General features: G+C 40.1%; 1 protein-coding gene across 1 annotated transcript in view; it reads right to left on the bottom strand.

The window, feature by feature from the left end:
* Positions 1 to 527: 527 nt before the first annotated feature.
* ChT (choline transporter) overlaps positions 528 to 19,225 on the bottom strand; it is a 148,530-nt gene continuing 129,832 nt past the window's right edge. Inside the window, exon 10 of the mRNA XM_067154269.2 lies at positions 528 to 873. Within this exon, the coding sequence (XP_067010370.1) occupies positions 528 to 873 (346 nt within the window). The remainder of the gene's footprint in view (positions 874 to 19,225) is intronic.

The raw sequence follows: 19,225 nt of genomic DNA, 5'->3' as shown, positions 1-19,225 counted from the left end.
ATGTAAGGAGGAGAGTTTGACTCTCCTTCACCTAGTCCACTCTATCCCTGTAGCCGTGTGCCTGGGGTCCGCGCCATCAAGAAGGTTTTGTTTGTTCTGTGATGCGTCACTGTCTCTTTTAAGGGGAATTATGTCCCTGTTAGGGGTCTTTAATCGGGTCGACTGGAAATGAACGATCGCCGGGCACCCCACTTACCGCTAGGACAATCTAAACGCTGCAGAACCAAGAGAAGCAAACTGTTCAACCACAAAATGTCGGTGTTGCTTCTAATTGGAATAACGAAGGGCCCACAGTGAAGAACTGTGGACGAAATTGGACGTAAACTGGGACGCATTTAAGAATGGAAACAGATGTTGAGTTTTAGGGAGGATTTGTTGAAGTCAGTGATGGTTCTCCGAGAAGCCGGAGTACACAGATGTTCTGAAAGTACTCACATGCATATGGTTTCATTACCGACTTGTTCTAGTTAGTGGTCACCGTCTGTTTTCAAAGCCTAACTATACATCAGGAGAAGCACATAGGATATCTAGAGCGTGGTCTGCCCAGTCTTCGCCACCTCCGCCGGCAACCCCGTGTTTCGTCCCCCACCACCCCCCGGCCCGCGCACACCGTGCTGGTGGAACTTCTCTACCTCTGCAGGGTCCATATCATCATCGGGCTCCAGAGCTGGGTTTATACGACCGTTCATCTCGTCCTTCCCGACCAGCGTGCCCGCCGCGCCGTAGATGCGGCCGATGTGCCCCGGAGTCATGACGTGCAGCTGCTCGCCGCCTTCCGCAGGCTCCCCCACGTGCTCCACATCCTCAGGTATGTTGACCACACAACGGAAGAGATCGTAGCCAGGTGCGAGCCGACCCGACTCGAAGATCCACCTGCAATGCAAAAATTTGAAAAAACATTACTGCTGCACCATCACTACACTACATCACTAGGTCTCAGAAGTTGAAGGCCTATAAATTGCATAAAGATGACTAAAAACCGGCGAAAAGGACATAAAATTGCGATCCAAATTCATTCATAATTGAGGGCATAAAATTTAGAAAAAGAGTGTTACCCGCAAACGTTTTGGAATTTTTGAAAGCCAATTGCACTGATGGATTTCAATATGTGCTGCGCACTATACTAGGTGAGAACCAGAAATAAGTAGACATTTCCTATAAGAAATACATTATATTTGTAAATGGACTTATCCTTTTTTGCGTCAATAATCTAAAATGTATGTTTTAAATCCGTAAGATTCAAGCGTTGTCAATAGTGATTGGATACATAGTGTGTGAACAACAAAATAAAAATGCATATTGACCATAGTCTCATTGAATAAAGTAAAGAATCACTCACTTCACAAGCTATTTTCAATATGCAACTCTAGTGTATAATGCGCATAAGAACACACAGTTGTAAAAATGAGCAAAGCAAGACAAGTCCTGGACTTACCGGATTCTTGCCCCAAACACAACTTTAGCTATGTTTGCAATTAGGTGTATTTCCTTAAGATAAGGCCATACAAGTCTCGTTCATGCACCAAAACATTCACATCATCATATAACATATATGCATGTTCTACCTCATTTATGACCAATGCCCTCAATTTTAGTTTTAAGTACATACCGTATTTAATGAGTGAATATAATGTTTAAAAATACAAAATTCTGGTGGTATACAACAAAAGTGCAAAAATACATTAGTGAAATACTTCTTCTTCGAGACAGTATATATTTTTATTATAGTAAATTAAAAAAATAGCAGAGAAAGCGGAACTCACGATCTCATATGAAAATACAGGGTACATAGAGTACAAACATAATAAAGAAAAGCACCTGGAAACACAGTACGAGAAAATCAAGACGTCAGATAAATTTAAATATATTGGTGAATGGATCCAGCCGAATGGGCTTGATAAAGAAGCAAATAAGGTAAGGGCCAGGTTTCTTTTTTCCTTTAGTCCTTAATACTATGAAACACTAACAAGACTATTTCCCGCATAACATTTTCTTAAGTGAGTATCTGTACGTGTTCATCTGGAAAAGTCTTGGAAAAACAGTTATTATGCTTCTTACGCATCACTTATATTTAGATAATAATCTTTAACTCCGCCCGTATTATAAACTCCCAATGGCTGCTGGATCAAAGTTGGAAGTTTATGGTAACGTCCACGTACGTCAGCAATTGAAATAACTCGCTCAGCTGTATAAATAACAGATAACGGATTGAAGGTACCAGTGAATTTACAAGCTCAGAACCCCGTGGTATTCCGGTCGGCAACGAAATGTTATAGTGCGATGAGATAATATTGTCTTTTCTTCAGCGGAAGATGAGCAAATATCAATAGATGGCATGAAACCTCAATGACGATAATGTGTAGCGGAGGCGATGGAATCGATTGAATCAAACAGGCCAAGCTCAGTTCACACACGATGGCCATACCAAGAACGGCTCCAATCCTCAGACCGTAATATTAAAAAGAAACATGGCAGCCGAAGTAGCCGGATTGCTGGTATTGGCTAACACGAAAATATCACGTACATATTATATAAACGGCGGTAATTTAACATGATAAATGTAACATCATAGAAAATATCACTTTTACACGTATGAAAACGCTTCGTCAACAAGTACACATCACATATAATCAACTAGAATCACATATATTCTACTAGAAAAGAGCCCAACAAGGTGATTATTTAGAAATTGAAATTCGTCAAATAACGTTTCCTCTTAGATTTCACTTCGCTGGATAGATGAAAATACATGATAAAACTGTTAAAATGATATTTCAAACATCGCTTTGAATGTTTCAAAATAAATTAAGGTGCGGAATTTCCTCCATTTATTCGCTGTCATGAGAACAGTGAAACATAATTTGTTACCTTAGTTTTGAAGTGGTAGATAATTTCTTAAATTCAGCACCCAATGAATGGGTAGTACACCCGAAATAATAATGTTATTGGCTTTACGTCCCACTAACTACATTTTTTCGGGTTTTCTGAGACGTCGAAGTGCCGAAATTTAGTCCTGCAGTAGTTCTTTTACGTGCCAGTAAATCTAACGGCACAAGGCTGACGTATCTGAGCACCTTCAAATACCACCGGACTGAGCCAGGATCAAATCCGCCAACTTGAGGACAGAAGGCCAGCGCCTTCATCGCCTGTGTCACTCAGCCTAAGTACTCCCGAAATGATTACGTTAACCCAATGAACGGCCCTGATAATGCTAACATAATCTTGACATATGCCATAGCAGCACTTCACACAACGATAGTAACCTTAGTAATGAAACATTCAGACACTAGAGATATAATACGTTTTTACCTATTAAAGAACATGAGTGCAAAAACTCTATTGACTAAACATTGATATTTAACCACATGGACGAGCTTCAGTTCGGCGCTGTCTGCTTGATAACAGATAACCACAGCATGAATATGAAGGTGTTGGTAGTGTAAACCCCTACGTTACAAACATACCTAATCCATCTATGCCATTATTTCTTCTGTGTAACAGTATACAGATTGCTCCATCTGTCACACTTATAAGTTTTGTTATACTCCAAGATCCAGCCAAACATTTCCGCAGGCACAGCACAGATTATTGTAAAACCCACTTGCATCTAAATCACTGTCCAGCTCCATGGCTAAATGGTTAGCATGCTGGCCTTTGGTCACAGGGGTCCCGGGTTCGATTCCCGGCAGGGTCGGGAATTTTAGCCAACATTGGTTGATTTCGCTGGCACGGGGGCTGGTTGTATGTGTCGTCTTCATCATCATTTCATCCGCATCACGACGCGCAGGTCGCCTAGGGGCTTCAAATCAAAAGACTTGCACCTGGCGAGCCGAACTTGTCCTCGGATACTCCCGGCACTAAAAGCCATACGCCATTTCATTTTCATTTGAATCACTCGACGTTTTGAAGCACAAAGACTGACGGAATAACACATTATCAGTTATATTCTATCTACATTAATATTTTTCGAGAAACACGAATAGTTTGGAAGTAGAGAAATGGCTTCCCTAACCTCAGACTTATTCTCAAAATGATGTATGTACGCTACAGTTTTCTCATGGACTTCGAAATAATCACTATGCATATTCCTAATCCATTCTTCTCTTAATGTTCTATTCCGTAGAAAACTTAAGAATAGTTGTATGAGAGGCATTGCCATAGTTAGACTAAAACCTGGTCCACCTAGTGCACTCATGTTCTTTAATGGGTAAAAACACGATCAAAACAAGCACATTCCCACATTACTGGGTATAATTGCCTTTGCTGGCAAGATGTAGTGTTTACAGTGCGCTGTGTCTTCTGGTATGGGCTATATCAAATTTGTTACATTCATTGACCTGTCTCAGTCTCATCCTTGGCTTTGACAATATGAAAGTGACTGAGATATGAGTGATCCTAGTAATACCATTCCTTATGCAACCATTCCCTGTTATGAATGGTGTGAAAATATCGCTCATAGGGTCGGTTGGTGTATGCATTTCAGTGGGCTTGACAGACTGATATGTAATAGCAACAACTGGGTCGGTGAGGAAAGCAACGGGAAACTACCTCACTCCTCATTTCCCTAGTACGCCTCTTCAGTGACACCTAGGCTATTTATAACAGCTGTTGGCAGAACTGCAGAGGATCAAACCAGCCTTCGGACTGACTACCCAACTAATTAACAATTACAAATCCTACGTGTCCACTAACTCATATAAATACACTCAAACACTTATATTCTACAAAGAAACTAACATGTATCGTCGTCTTTCATAAAATTACACCGACTACATACGATAATAACAAACCAAAACAAACCCACATTTCCAACAATTCCGGCTACTCGATTCGCCATCTTTGAACGATCGAGAGTAGCATTAAGGTCTGAGCAAGACCGACTACAATATATCAGACCGTAATATCAAAACCAAGATGGTGGACATGGTGGGCGCAGTAGCTGCCGTCTGATGAAGGTTAGGGTAGCACGCAATAACTTCATTTCGATGATAAACCAACTCAAGATTTTCGAAGATGTCGGAATTTAGTGCCGCAGGAGTTGTTTTACCTGCCAGTAAATTTACTGACACGAGGCTGACGTATTTGAGCACCTTCAAATACTACCGGAATGACCCGGGATCAAACCCGCCAAGTTGGGGTCAGAAGGCCAGAGCTTCAACCGTCTGAGCCACTCAGCCCGGCGTGACATTAAATTACTTGTGTTGATACCACTGAAAGAGCTACACAATATCTGGTTCAATCCGCCAGAAATTACGAAAAGATCACGTACATATTTTGCAAACGCTGGTAATTTAACATGATAAATGTAACATCATAGGGAAAATCACTGCTACACCTATGAAAACGCTTCGCGAACAACTACTCATCACATGTAATCAACTAGAATCACACATATTCTGCTAGACTAGATGGACAGCCCCACAGCAAAAGAGAACGACAAGCTGATTATTTCGAAATTTCACTTAGTCAAACAACGTTTTCTCTTAGGTTACACTTTGCTGGATAGATGAAAATACATTATGAAACTGCTAAAATGATATTTATAACACCATTTTGAATATTTAAAAATAATTTAAGGTGCGAAATTCCTCAATTCATTCACTCTCATAAGAACTACATGAAACATAACGTGTTGCCTTAGTTTCGAAGTGGTGGACAATTTCTAATGTTCAGCACTCGATGGAAATGAAGTACACCCGCAATGATTATGCCAGCCCAATGAACAGACCCGGTGATGTTTAGCCTTCCTTACTGGAAACTCTTAAATCATATGTTTACATATGATATAGTAGCACTTCCAACCATGATGGAAAGCTTTGCAATGAAGCGTTCAGACACTAAAGATATAATAGGATTTTCCCCATTTAAGAACATGAGTAAAACAACTCTATTGACTCTAAACAATGATGTCTTTAACATATATGGACGAGCTTCAATTTGGTGTAGACTGCTTGATAACAGGAATACGAATAGGTCCACCAATTAGAATTAGAAAAAAAAGTAGTCTTCCCTAATCTCAGACTTACTCTCAGATGACATATGCACACTACTGTTTTGTAGAAATATTCACGATGTATGTTCCTAATTCACTTCTCTCTTAATTTAAATCCGGTTCTCAACACAATCAAAACAAACATATTCTCACATGACTGCGTATAATTACAGATCCTAGTGACCACTGACCCGTATAAATACACTCACACACTTATATTCTACATAGAAACTAATACTTATCGTCAACTTACATGAAATTACTCCGACTGAATGAGAAAACAAAAACGAATAGGCTCACCATTATCGGTTGAAAAGAGATCTTCCCTAACCACAAATTTTGGTTACACACATAGCCTACGATAGTTTGGTCTTTGACTTCCAAATTTTCCCGGTGAATATTCCTTATCCATTTCTCCTGTAGAGATCTATCTTCAGGGAATTTAAAAGCTTCAACAACGGTATAATTAGATCTACAACCACGAACGCAGCAGAAACGACCCATTTTTGTTATGTATACGTTAAAAATACCATCATATAAACTTCTAACAAAACACCATACTAATAAACCGTTATAGATTACTATTTTACCAGACATATACTTTATACTTCAATAACTCGATCAATATAACACTCTTTAGCAGAATGTAAACACAGATATGAACCAACCACATGTCTCAAACGCTCGCCCACGAAGTCGCCATTTTCCTCCCAATCGATAGTAACATTAAGGTCTGATATATTGTAGTCGGTCTTGGTCTGAGGATTGGAGTCGATATAATTCGAGAATCGAGACCCATATTGAGATAGTCGATTGGTAGGTCGAGTTATTGTTAAACATGTTCCTTTGCCAAGATCAGTGATTTCAAGAGCGTTCTATATGAAAGAGGTTATGCGTTACATGTCAAAATCATCTGGAAGGGAGATTACAGGCTGCAGAATTCGGAAGATTTATTAAATGCATACCAACATTTATTATTGTATTTTATAATTGGATTTTGTTTTTAAAAACAAAAGGGACAATAAAAAAATTCTAAAAGGTCATCAGAAGTATCGCACGCGGTTAGGAAGAAGCTAGAACAACAGCTAATTTAAATTGTATAAATATCATATGAATAGTACGGGTTATTTATTGTAAAGGGAAAATATATATCTTATTCTCTCAATATATAAGGCGAGTGCTAACTCAGTATATTGTAAATGCCATTTATGCATATGACATTGTACTAATCTTGCAAGTTTCAGGTGTTACGATGTCGCCACACATGAAGGAAATGATTACATGATGCCAATCTACCAGATAATAATGTGTTAAATTAGAAGGTGGTCCCAAAGAATCTGGAGAGTGTTGAGATGGATGCCAAATGGTAAAACTAAGATCCGAGAGATGGGAGACGTCATCTTCCCGAAGCCGCCAGTTCGAAAATTAGTATTCTGCTATGTAGTTGCTTAAAGTAGTGCACAATTGATTTGTGGTGTCAACTTGAATGATACTGCATGGTCGTCGATCATTATTTTGTAACGGACAGGAAATGTTGTGATTCTCATCATGAATAATTCAGGGAAAATTATAATCTGTCGTTTATTATATATTTGAGTCCAAGCGGTTAACAGTAGACCTTATGCAAAAGATTTTTAGTCATGGTCGCTACATTTTACTAAGATAATGTCGTCATAAGTGAACTTCAGTGTGTGATTTATCATGTAGATATTGTGCCCTTTAAGGCACCAACTGCGGTGATCTCTTCTTTCTTCTTTGCGCCGGCTGCTCCTGTAATAAATGACATATAAATCATACTCACCGCTGCATGTAGACTCTTCTTCTCAGTCGTGCCCGTTCGATATCCCCGGAGAGGCCACCCGCTGATAGAGGAGTGAGGGAGATGAAAAGAAGGGGTAAACTAACTAAAATGACGGTACCCAAGACTGAATTAAAATTTAAATAAAAGACTAATTTATTCAAGTAAAATGCAAAATGCTGAAATGAAACGTAAGCTGAACTAGTGAAAATGTAAACAAATGAAATAAAAGAGACTAATAAAATATTTAAAATTGAAGGTCTGCCTTCCAAAACAAACATAAACTGCCTAAATAACTGACTGAAGGTCAACACCTTAATTAAAATATGCCAGACTATCTTGACATTGTCTACAAGTTGAATAAAAATGACTCTGTATAAAAACTCTGGTCAGAAAAACCACCTACTTGAAATATAGAAATAAATAACAGAGAAACTATCTCTCAGATATCCAAATTAATAAATAGACTCACAATAAAGTAAATTAAATTCTGTTACGTCGATCAATCCACTGACTTATCAGAGTTATTAAATGTTTATAAACATGTAGGCTCATTTGGGAAAAATACCCAAATTTTAATAAACATGGACTGCACTAAGCAAGTGTATCACTTAAGGAAATAGTTCTTCGAAACAGAACAAAACAACCATGAACATCACTTTCATTTCCTACATAACCGTTGTCTTATACAACACCTCCTGATTAAACAAATCAATTATCGAAACATCACTCTGAGTGTATCCAACCACTCATCTACATGTTAGACTCCACTTGCTTGCCTGTGATAGACTGGACTCTTAAAATAAAAAAACAAAATTTAGGCCAAGTGCCTGATGTTAACATTATCGAATGACAGCGATCTTTGTACATTAAAATTTCTATTGACTTTGCCGCTTAACTGCATTTCATTTATAAATTCATATTTGTGGTATCACCACTAGATGGAGGCAGATACCATCTTATTTACCATTTCTTGCGGCAGTTTTATACAATTGGTTTATTTAAAGATCGCCTCATTTCAAAATAAAAATGTAGTGGATTTTAAAAGAAAGTTTGGTAATTACTTGGATGCCTGGTATGAGCATACCACTACTATTTCGACTGTGACATAATCGATGACCTATAAACCTAACATCTAACCTCTTATTTACATCATTACGTTAATTAACGGAGAAACACTGCTCCGACCAAAAAAATACAGAAATCAAAAACAACTAGCCTAGCTACACTTATCTATTTACAACAAATCAAATATAAATAATTCACATATGCTTGCGTCCTACAAATAACGGTCAAAGGTGCACTCAGAAAGAAAACAATAACAAACTGGGTCCCACCATCGCGGCCTACTGGAAATTAATAAGGATAGAAATGCACAAAACAAACTCGGAGTTACCAGAAAACATATACCCCGCTGCGAGTAGCAAAATATTGCGAATTTGACGGCAATCTCAAATTTCAGACTACAAACGTCTGGACATAATATTATCTAACCTTGATGGAAAAATTTACTGTTCTTTCACGTTATCCGTGACTCTACATAAATATTCAAAAACACATTGACTCGTCGCTCTGTCCACATTGTACACTGGCTAGCATTATTTGTCGAGCATCTATTCTCCCTGGAATTATTTAACAAATACAGGCTCCTGCCTGTAGTATCATACCCATGTCGTAACACATTTTAACGCACGTGGTTAAATTCTTCATTTTACACTTCCATTTCCTCATTAATTCGCGACGTCATTATAATTCATTATTCTCCCAATACGGCCTCGCTCGTATCCGGCGGGCAAAATATCTGTCGTGCATATTACGACTTCTTATGTAAATTCAAGACATGGTTCAAATATCATATTTCCATCATTAACGTAGATCATCAGGGATATTAATCATCTAGCTCGATCTCTCGATCATTCACTGTTAACACATCACAAAAATCACAGAGCTGACTCATCAATGGCGCTCATTGTTACTATATAAACAAAACAAGTGACGAGATTGCCTCTCAAAACACAAATGTTGAAACGTGCGCAACCGCAACTACAGAGATAAAATATTCGCGTCTACCCAAAATCGTCGCAAAAATACGCGGGATAAATACAAATCGAAACCGGCCATCTGAAAGATGATTCCGCAACATAAACAAACTGAAATGCGCAAAAACCATGAAAATAAACCTTGAAATCATCGCGACGGTGTCCATAACATCAAAACTCCAACAAAAGAAAATATGACTCAAGAACCATCGATCTAAAATCCTGATGAAATAACAAAATAATAAACTGACATTACACTCGTAGATTAAAATCGATAGCTGACTAACTGTCAAAATGACATACTACAGAATATCAACCATAAATACACGCAAACAAACATCTACTTAAACAAAGTGCACAAAAATAAGCCTATCTGAAAGTGCAACATAAATATCATTATTATTATTATTATTATTATTATTACTGTTATTATTATTATTATTGTTATTATTATTATATTTACTGTGAATTATTTACAACCTTACCTAGTACTCTAAACTACACTGATCATCGATTTTGCCACGGTCCTACATATTATTTACATGATTTTATGATGCTCATACCTGTATGGTGGAAGCAGGTCAGTTCACCCACCGGTCCCCGTCATGGTGGAAATTAGAATTCCATCTTCAAGGTGATGTGGTATTCCATATTTTTATTACACACGCAAATTTGACACATTCTTGCCATGCCGTGCCACACGATTATATTAGCATAAAAACACTCGCATTTCTCTCACTCCAGTGAAAGTTTAGAAGATGCCACTGCAGCCTCCTGCCTGTAGTGTAGATGAAGGTCGCCTCGCTCTTTACCTGCAAACACCTGCTGGCCTTCCGACGATCCCTCAGCTCTGTTTACCTACAGCTTATAGTACGTTAACCCGACTGGGGCATAACTGTTCCCTCAAGGTCTGCTGTTGCGGCCTCCATTGAATAAAGTCAATCACCTTCCCGTTTGTCTTACTCGTTTCCGCCCATAAACATCTAGCTTGCCAAACAGTTTGTAGAATGGTAGAAACAAGCTAAATACAGTTTATGTCGTGGAGAAAATTATATACTGATCTCACATGTAACACTCCCCACTGGTTAGAAATGTTTTTATGTAAATCTTCTGGAACATGAATTTGTTTCCCTCGACTAGTAATGTGAGTTCATTTAAATTGAAAGTGTAATTCTTGCCTACACTCCCTGCATTTACAGTAAAAGTCTGTGAAAGTGTTCATTTTCTGAAATGCATATTCTCCCAAGTAAATAATACAAGGCTTCCTAAAATGCCTACAAGTGTCTAATCGCTTTGGTACCAGCCAAAATAAAGCTGACTAAATGCATTTTGCTGACACACTCTGTCACTCTGTCAAAACGTAGATTCGCTGTGCATACTAAAGTAACACTAAGAGTACTCAAGACAATAACTGAGAGTATTCAAAACAACTGTGAACTGAGAACTTCGAAGACACTGAGAGTTGATTCACACTGAGAACTCAAAACACTGAGAACGACTGAGAATAACTGAGAGTAACTGAGAATTCCAGAAACACACTGAGAATTCGACCCTGTGGTCGCTTGGTTTTATAAAAATTCCTCCCACCACCAGGAAAATAGTTCCGTGGAAGGGACGTGGCGTAATAATCTAGTCCTCAGGAGCGCTTTCTCGTACATCCGTAGGTTATGGTTTTCAAAATTTATACTCAAAACTTCCTAAATTCTGTCCGACTCACATGTGATATTGCGCCGCGGGAAATGATCATAGAATACTCCACACGATGATGCGCGTCACTGGTGTTATTTTCTTCCGGTGGATGGCCTCGTTCAGCCATGATGGCTCCTTATTCTGGGTTCTATTACTCCTCCGTTCGAAGTTGAATTTTATTAATTAGGCACTGATTAACCACAGATTGGCACTGATAATTCGCCAAATATTATAAAGAAGTTAAGACACTGTTTTTCACTACCACATCGGGCTTCAGATCGCGAGATACTGATAGTAGATCTCCCGGTATGACAGCTCATTCAAATTTAGAATATTCTGATTGGTTGAGACTTTCGCGCTCTTCCAAAACATAGTGCATCCGCTTCCTCCCACGAATTGGCGGTTACTGTCGTTGGTCCTCTATTGTCCTAGCTAAATAGGTCAGGCTTCACCGCGTGCTTTTCTCATGAGAACGAACAGCAAGTGCCCACTCCCAGGCGGTGTCATAAAATTTATTGGAAGGGTGGTTTACAATCTGGTCGTGTCTAGAGAAGAGTTTCAAGGATTGTCCTCGCCGTCAGGCTGGCGCCAGAAAGTTCCTTTGTGACTGCTAGTTTCACAGCCTCACTGTGGTATCTCATATGTGAAATATTCAATTTAATTATGAATTAAATTAGGCAAATTCGCTTATGGGTGCAATGCCCCCTTACGCCGTTAGAAATCTTACGCGATAGTGGAAGATTTCTCAATTCAACCAATAATATTTTAGACATACTTGCAGCCATAAGCGAATGTATACTCCTAACTATAAAGTATACCTCTGCTTATGTCTGAGTTTTTCTCTGATTTCTCTCTCTAAAAGTTTGTTCTCTTTCTCGAGGTCATCTGCAATCTGTTTCATGACTGCTAGTATCTCGGCTGAGTTCTGTCCGCATTCCGGACAATTCTCTTCTGTCTGTTGACCTGTCTCAATCTCGAAATGACTGTCGTCTCCTGGGTGCGTTGATAGGGTTTCCTGGTCATCTTCTTCTTCTGCTTCGGTACACGGGTCATCATCATCGTCTTCTTCTTCTGCTTCGGTACACGGGTCATCATCATCATCTTCTTCTTCCGTGCCGGAACTTGCGTCTTCTCCTGCGTTTGAGCTCCCTGGTTTTTCCACGAGATTTACTTGAGCTGCGCCTGGTGCTATTTTGTATTCTTTAAGATTTGCTGCATTCATAATCATTTCATTTTCCCCATCTAAACTTCTAATTTTATACGCATTGTTTTGCATATTCTGGACAATGCGGTAAGGACCGATGTACAATGGTGCGAATTTTGCGTAATACTTCCTTTCAGGATCGGAGATGGCTGGTCTACGGATCAATACCATTTCACCTTCCCGTAATGGCTTGTGGAATTTTTTTCTACGAACTCTCCTCAGCCTGCGGTCAGCTTGCTCTCTTAAGCGCTCTCGTACCTGTTGTATACATAGTTCCGGAGATAATTGGGGTTCAGGCGGACAATTGACGACTGGGCTCCACGTCCTGGCCGGTTGTAAGCCATTATGCACTGTGGCTGGGATTTTCGCTGTTGCTTCATGGACAGTATTATTTATGCAGTCAGTGATCAATGGGAGAATATCGACCCATCGCCAATGTTGTTCTGGGATATAAATTCTGCTGAATTTTGCGATGACTTTCATTACTCTTTCTGCCGGGTTCGACTCTGGGTGACGTGTTGAACTCAGAACATGCTGTATTCCTAATTGCCTTAAACCTGTTTTGAACTCTGCGGAGGTGAACTGTGTTCCGTGATCTGTTAATAATTTCTCCGGTTTTCCCATGGCCGGAATTATTTCCCTATTAATGCATCTTAAAACTGACCTAGTATTGGCCTTTTGCTTTGGAGAAAGGTTTGTAAATTTGGAAAATACATCCATGGTGACTAATATGAACTGATTGCCTCTCCGTGATTTCGGGATTTTTCCATAAATATCCATCGCGAATAACTCACGGGGCTTTGACGGTAGAATGGGAATTGGTTTCTGTTTTAAAAGGTAGGAGTTCGCCTTGACACGCTGGCAAGTGTCGCATGTAACTATTGCATCCCTGACAGTTTTCCTTAGGTCTTTCCAGGTGAAAGTTTCCTGAATTGTGGCGACGGTCTTATCAATACCTCCATGCCCAATAACACGGTGTACATGCCATATTAGCTCTTCTTGTAATTCTTTCGGGACGACAATCTTTAATTTAGTATGATCCTTATCTGCATATTTTAACAATTGATTATTTAACAATCTGTATTCTTGTGCGGCTTTGTGAATTTCGTCATAACGAGGGTCTCCTTGTTGAATTGCTCCTTGGAAATACTGGATAATCGGCTGTAAGATTGGATCAGCCTGTTGAAAGGTTGGTAACTGGCTCAGTCGGAGTAGTACATTTCGGTCTTCCTGGGTTAAGTCCACATAATTTACCTGCTCTTCACGTTTATTTGGGTTCCTGCTCAAGGCGTCTGCTAGAATGTTTGCCTTGCCGGTACAGTGTTCAATGGTAAAATTAAATTGCTGCACGAACAGTGACCATCTAGTAATTCTGTCAGATGAAACAGCTGATTTTAACATGAACGTTAAAGCTTTGTGGTCAGTTCTTATGACGATTGGAAATCCATAAATAACTTTCCGCCAGTGCTGTAGGGCTTGGACTATGGCTAGCATTTCCAGCTCTGTAGTTGTGTAGTTCCGTTCGTGCGACCTCAGTTTTCTACTATAAAAGCCTAAATAGTCCTTAGTTTTACATTCATTGTCCTGTTCCTGGAATAAGACTGCACCTATGCCCACTTTAGATGCGTCTGTCTGAAGGATAAATGGTCTGTTAAAATCAGGATACGCTAATTGTATACTCCTGGCTAACAGTTCTTTAGTACTTGAGAACGCTGTCTCTGCTTCCTGTGTCCATTTCCATCTGTTATTCTTACATAGCAGGTCTTGTAGTGGTGCTACGACTTCGGTGAAATTTTTACAGTGTTCTCGAAAGAATTGACACATACCAAGGAATTGTCGAATATGCTTCACCTTGGTAGGCCTAGGGAAGTTACTTATCGCTTCTAACTTTACCGGATTTGGTCGGATTCCCTTGCCGTCTATCACGTGTCCTAGGAATAGGATTTCCGGCTGACAGAAGTGTGATTTCTTGATATTCACCTTGAATCCAGTTTCTATAAGGTTTTTAAACAGTTTACTTAAATTTTGGAGGTTTTCTTCAAAGGTTTTAGTTGCGGTTATCATGTCATCGATGTACAAAGTAGTAACTGCTTTGACTTCGTCTGTTAGGTTCCTGTCAAGTGCCCGTATGAGAGCGCTAGAAGAGTTGCGGGTTCCGAACGGAAGTCTTTCAAAGACATAGGTCTGTTGATCAAACATAAACCCTGTTAGTAACTTCGACTTATCATGCAGAAGGATATGGTGAAAAGAACTGGTCAGGTCTACACCTGTGAAAACTTCCATGTCTCTAAACCGACGAATTGCGTCCTTAATAGGCATGGCTTGATCATTCTCCGGGATTAATTTGGAGTTTAATTGACGAGCATCGAGGCACAGCCTCAGGGAATTGTCGGCTTTCTTTACTATGACAAGGCTGTTCACGTACGGAGTAGGTCGCTTCGAGATGATCCCGTTTTCTTCCATTTGTTTTATAATTTGTTTGACCTCCTCGTGGTATTTCTCCGGCACTGGATACGGCTTACGTTTGTATGGTTCCCAGTCCAAAACATTGAAAACATATGTAAAATTAGGGATGAGGCCTACTTTGGAATCGAACACGGCCTGATGTTCAATTAAGAAAACTCTTAATTGATCTTTCTGTTCTTTCGTTCCTTTAAACTCTGCAACCTTGTCATTGATTAAATTTTCAATATCTTCTGCAGTATCAACCATAAAAATGTCTGTAAAAATCCCCTCATGGACCAAAATATTTAACTGTTCATCCGCATGCTCGGCTCTTAAGATATCGTGGAAGTCTCCGTCAGTACTGTTATCTGCTTCGTCCTCATCAGTTTCCGGATTTATTGCCACCTTGTCGTGACCTCCATTCCTTCGGAATCTCACCACGCCCCCTGCAAGGTCAATGACGGCATGTGTATCCCTTAGAAAATCAGCTCCAAGAATTATGTTGTAATTAACTCTGGCCATTATGATAAATGTATGACTGTAGGTTGAGCTCCCTATTGTCATCTCCAGGTATGTCTGGGACTTACAGGTAGTCACCCTGTCTGGCACGATCCCTTTTATTTTTACTGTCGAGACCGGGATCTCAGGTAGGCTCATTCTCTCTTTCAAATCATTAAACAGATTCCTCGAAATAATGCTGATACTCGCACCAGTATCTAAAAGTCCTAAAATGCTTGTTTCATTAATTTTGACTTTAATCACAGGTAGAGGTAAAATTTGTGGGCTCTCCTGCTTGAATTCATCACTTAATAAGTCCTCAGGCTGCGCTATCCATGAATCTACCTTCGCTACTTCCCACTCTTCATTCTCAATGGTAAAATTTGTGGCTGAGTCAGTGTCTAATGGAGGTACTAATTCGAAATTGAAGTTTTTTTTTTCCTAGCACCGGTCCCCTCGTACGTCGGTGCATTCGGATTGAGCGGTCTGCGGTCCTCGCTTCCTCTCCTTCTTGCTTGCTGGAACTCAAGGCTTTCGGCCCCTGTGATATCCGGGTTCATGTCTTGGGATTCGATCGCCTGCTTCCATGGATCGCGCTGCTGTTTGTTACTCAGGTCATTGATGTATCGGCGCCCCTCTTGATACCTTGGGTCCGAGTTCCTATCTCGCTGGTAATTCCTTTTCTCATTCCATCTCCTTTCTGGATCGCGATAGTAAGGCCTATCTCTTCCTGCATTTTCCCATCGCCTTCTGTCACGTGAGAGGTACCTCCTTTGGTATGGCTGCCTGTCTTGGTAGCGCGGTCGCCTGTCTGGGTAGTTATGTTTTCTAAACCACGGACGTTGGATTTCTTCCTCCTGGCGTCTCGTGTTCGTCTCTCGCCGCGGTACAGCGCCTGAATTCGGGCCGTTTACCTGCACATTGCCTCGTGCATTTTCGCTGGTGGCATTAGCTAGGTAAGCCCTATGTTCCTGCGTTTGCCTGGTCACTCTCTGCGGTACGTTATTAGTGGATGTAGCATCTAGCTCCCTTAGAATAGCCTCAACTTGGGCTGGATCATCGACCCTCGCTGTAATGAGCATTCTCTGCACGTCCGACGGAAATTGTTTGATTATCGTCTGAACGATCTCTGCGTCTGACACTGGAGAATCTAATTGCCTAAGTTTGACGAGCTGTGTTAGGAAGAAGTCTAAGTATCGTGTTGGCTGTGTCGACATGTACTTGCGAGTGTACAAGTCCATTCTGAGTGCTTGTTGTGTGGATAAGGACCAGTACCTTTCGAGGAAAGCCTTCTCGAAATCTGCGAACGTCTTAAAAGTATCTACGAAACCGTAGTACCAGGTCTTTGCCTGTCCTTCGAGATATTTTTCTACTATGCGTAGTTTCTTTTCTTCAGGGGCTTTAATGTCTTGGAAATATTGTTTCAATTCCCTAAGATAGACTTTTGGTGTTATTTGTGACGTTCCACTGAATTTCTTCGGCTGATCGTCACTCGTACGCACGATGTTTATGATTTGCGTGGAAGCTTCAGTTCTTTGCGTACTTTCGGGCATTGTCCTTTCCATGTTAAATACTTGGGTTATTGGCTCGCTCTGTGTCGGCTCGTGCTGCGGCTGTATCCTAATTTCTCTGGCTATCTGGGACTCGGCTTGTTTGTCGACTAACATCTTGACCAAGGTCGAGAGGTTTTCACCCTGGGTCTTAATTGCCTGGATTTTTCCCTCTATGACCTCGTTAACTTCCTGTCTTACTGACTGCTCACTGAGTGTAATCGCACCCTCAGTTTCCGCGATCTTTTCTGACAGTTCGGTTAACCTCTTTGTAATATCCTGGGTCTCCGACTTTAAGGTCATGATTTCGTGGCTCGTTTTCTCCTGGGTCTCTCCAATCTGTACGCATACTTTATTCACCTCTTTTCTAGTCTCATCCTCAATTTTATCTATACGCTCTTCCAAGAGTATGATACCTCGAGCTAAATCCGTGCCTTGATCTTGCACCATTTCCCTGGTTTCCCTCATGCTTTCCTCAACAGTCGCGCTGTGGCTGTCTAACTGCTCTTGTATTTGTGCTTGTGCATCGGCTAACTTCTTTATCTCTTCCATCGTCTCCTGCCTGTTTGCATTACACGCCTGCATGAGTTTATCCTGGTTTTCCCGTAACTCTTTTTTCAATTCGACCTGGCTTTTCATGAATTTCTCCTCGAGCTTTATCTCATACTGTTTAAATTCTTCCAAGACCTGCCCGTGTACTGCCTCTACTTTATTCGCAAGTTCGGCTTGGCTACTCTCAATCTTATTTACAAGTTCTACCTGGCTGGATTTTAATTCACCTTGTGTGGTTTTTAACTCGTTAGCTAACTCTACCTGGCTGGATTTTAATTCGCCTTGTGTGGTTTTTAATTCGTTAGCTAATTCGGCCTGGCTACTTTCTACTTTGTTTATAAGTTCAGCCTGACTGGCTTTCAGTTCGTCAGCTAATTCTGTTTGGCTACTTTCTACCTTGTTTAAAAGTTCAGCCTGACTGGATTTCAATTCATCTTGACTTGTTTTAAGTTCCATAGATAATTCTGTTTGGCTAGTTTCTATCTTATTCGACAGTTCGGCCTGACTTGATTTCAACTCACTAGTTGTTACACTTAAATCGTTAATGGTTTTAATCAACCTGTCCCACTGCTCCTGGCTAATCGACATTTTATATGCTGAGAGAATACGACTGAGACCATCAGGTTCCCCAACACTACCTCCAACACATGCAAGACACAGTAATCACCAATACAAAACCATTTTATCCTAAAATTTGGATAAAATTATACAAACATATCATTTATGATTAATACCACTACTTGTCAAACAGTACTATCACAGCATTCATATTTATCAACATTCAGTAAATCTATGTTCATGGTTGTTAGTCTGGGTACAAAATAAATAAAATGTAAAGTGCACAGTCCCGGGGATAAGCAAATCTAGCCCCTAAAGGTGGGCGCCACGCTTTTCACTCCTCACTCCGGCCCCTGTGCCCTTTAAGGCACCAACTGCGGTGATCTCTTCTTTCTTCTTTGCGCCGGCTGCTCCTGTAATAAATGACATATAAATCATACTCACCGCTGCATGTAGACTCTTCTTCTCAGTCGTGCCCGTTCGATATCCCCGGAGAGGCCACCCGCTGATAGAGGAGTGAGGGAGATGAAAAGAAGGGGTAAACTAACTAAAATGACGGTACCCAAGACTGAATTAAAATTTAAATAAAAGACTAATTTATTCAAGTAAAATGCAAAATGCTGAAATGAAACGTAAGCTGAACTAGTGAAAATGTAAACAAATGAAATAAAAGAGACTAATAAAATATTTAAAATTGAAGGTCTGCCTTCCAAAACAAACATAAACTGCCTAAATAACTGACTGAAGGTCAACACCTTAATTAAAATATGCCAGACTATCTTGACATTGTCTACAAGTTGAATAAAAATGACTCTGTATAAAAACTCTGGTCAGAAAAACCACCTACTTGAAATATAGAAATAAATAACAGAGAAACTATCTCTCAGATATCCAAATTAA

The sequence above is a fragment of the Anabrus simplex genome, chromosome 10 (genome assembly GCF_040414725.1).
Source record: "Anabrus simplex isolate iqAnaSimp1 chromosome 10, ASM4041472v1, whole genome shotgun sequence".
Taxonomy (NCBI): Eukaryota; Metazoa; Arthropoda; class Insecta; order Orthoptera; family Tettigoniidae; genus Anabrus; species Anabrus simplex.
The sequence above is the reverse complement of the archived record's forward strand: the minus strand, read 5'-3'. Positions and strand labels throughout refer to the sequence as shown.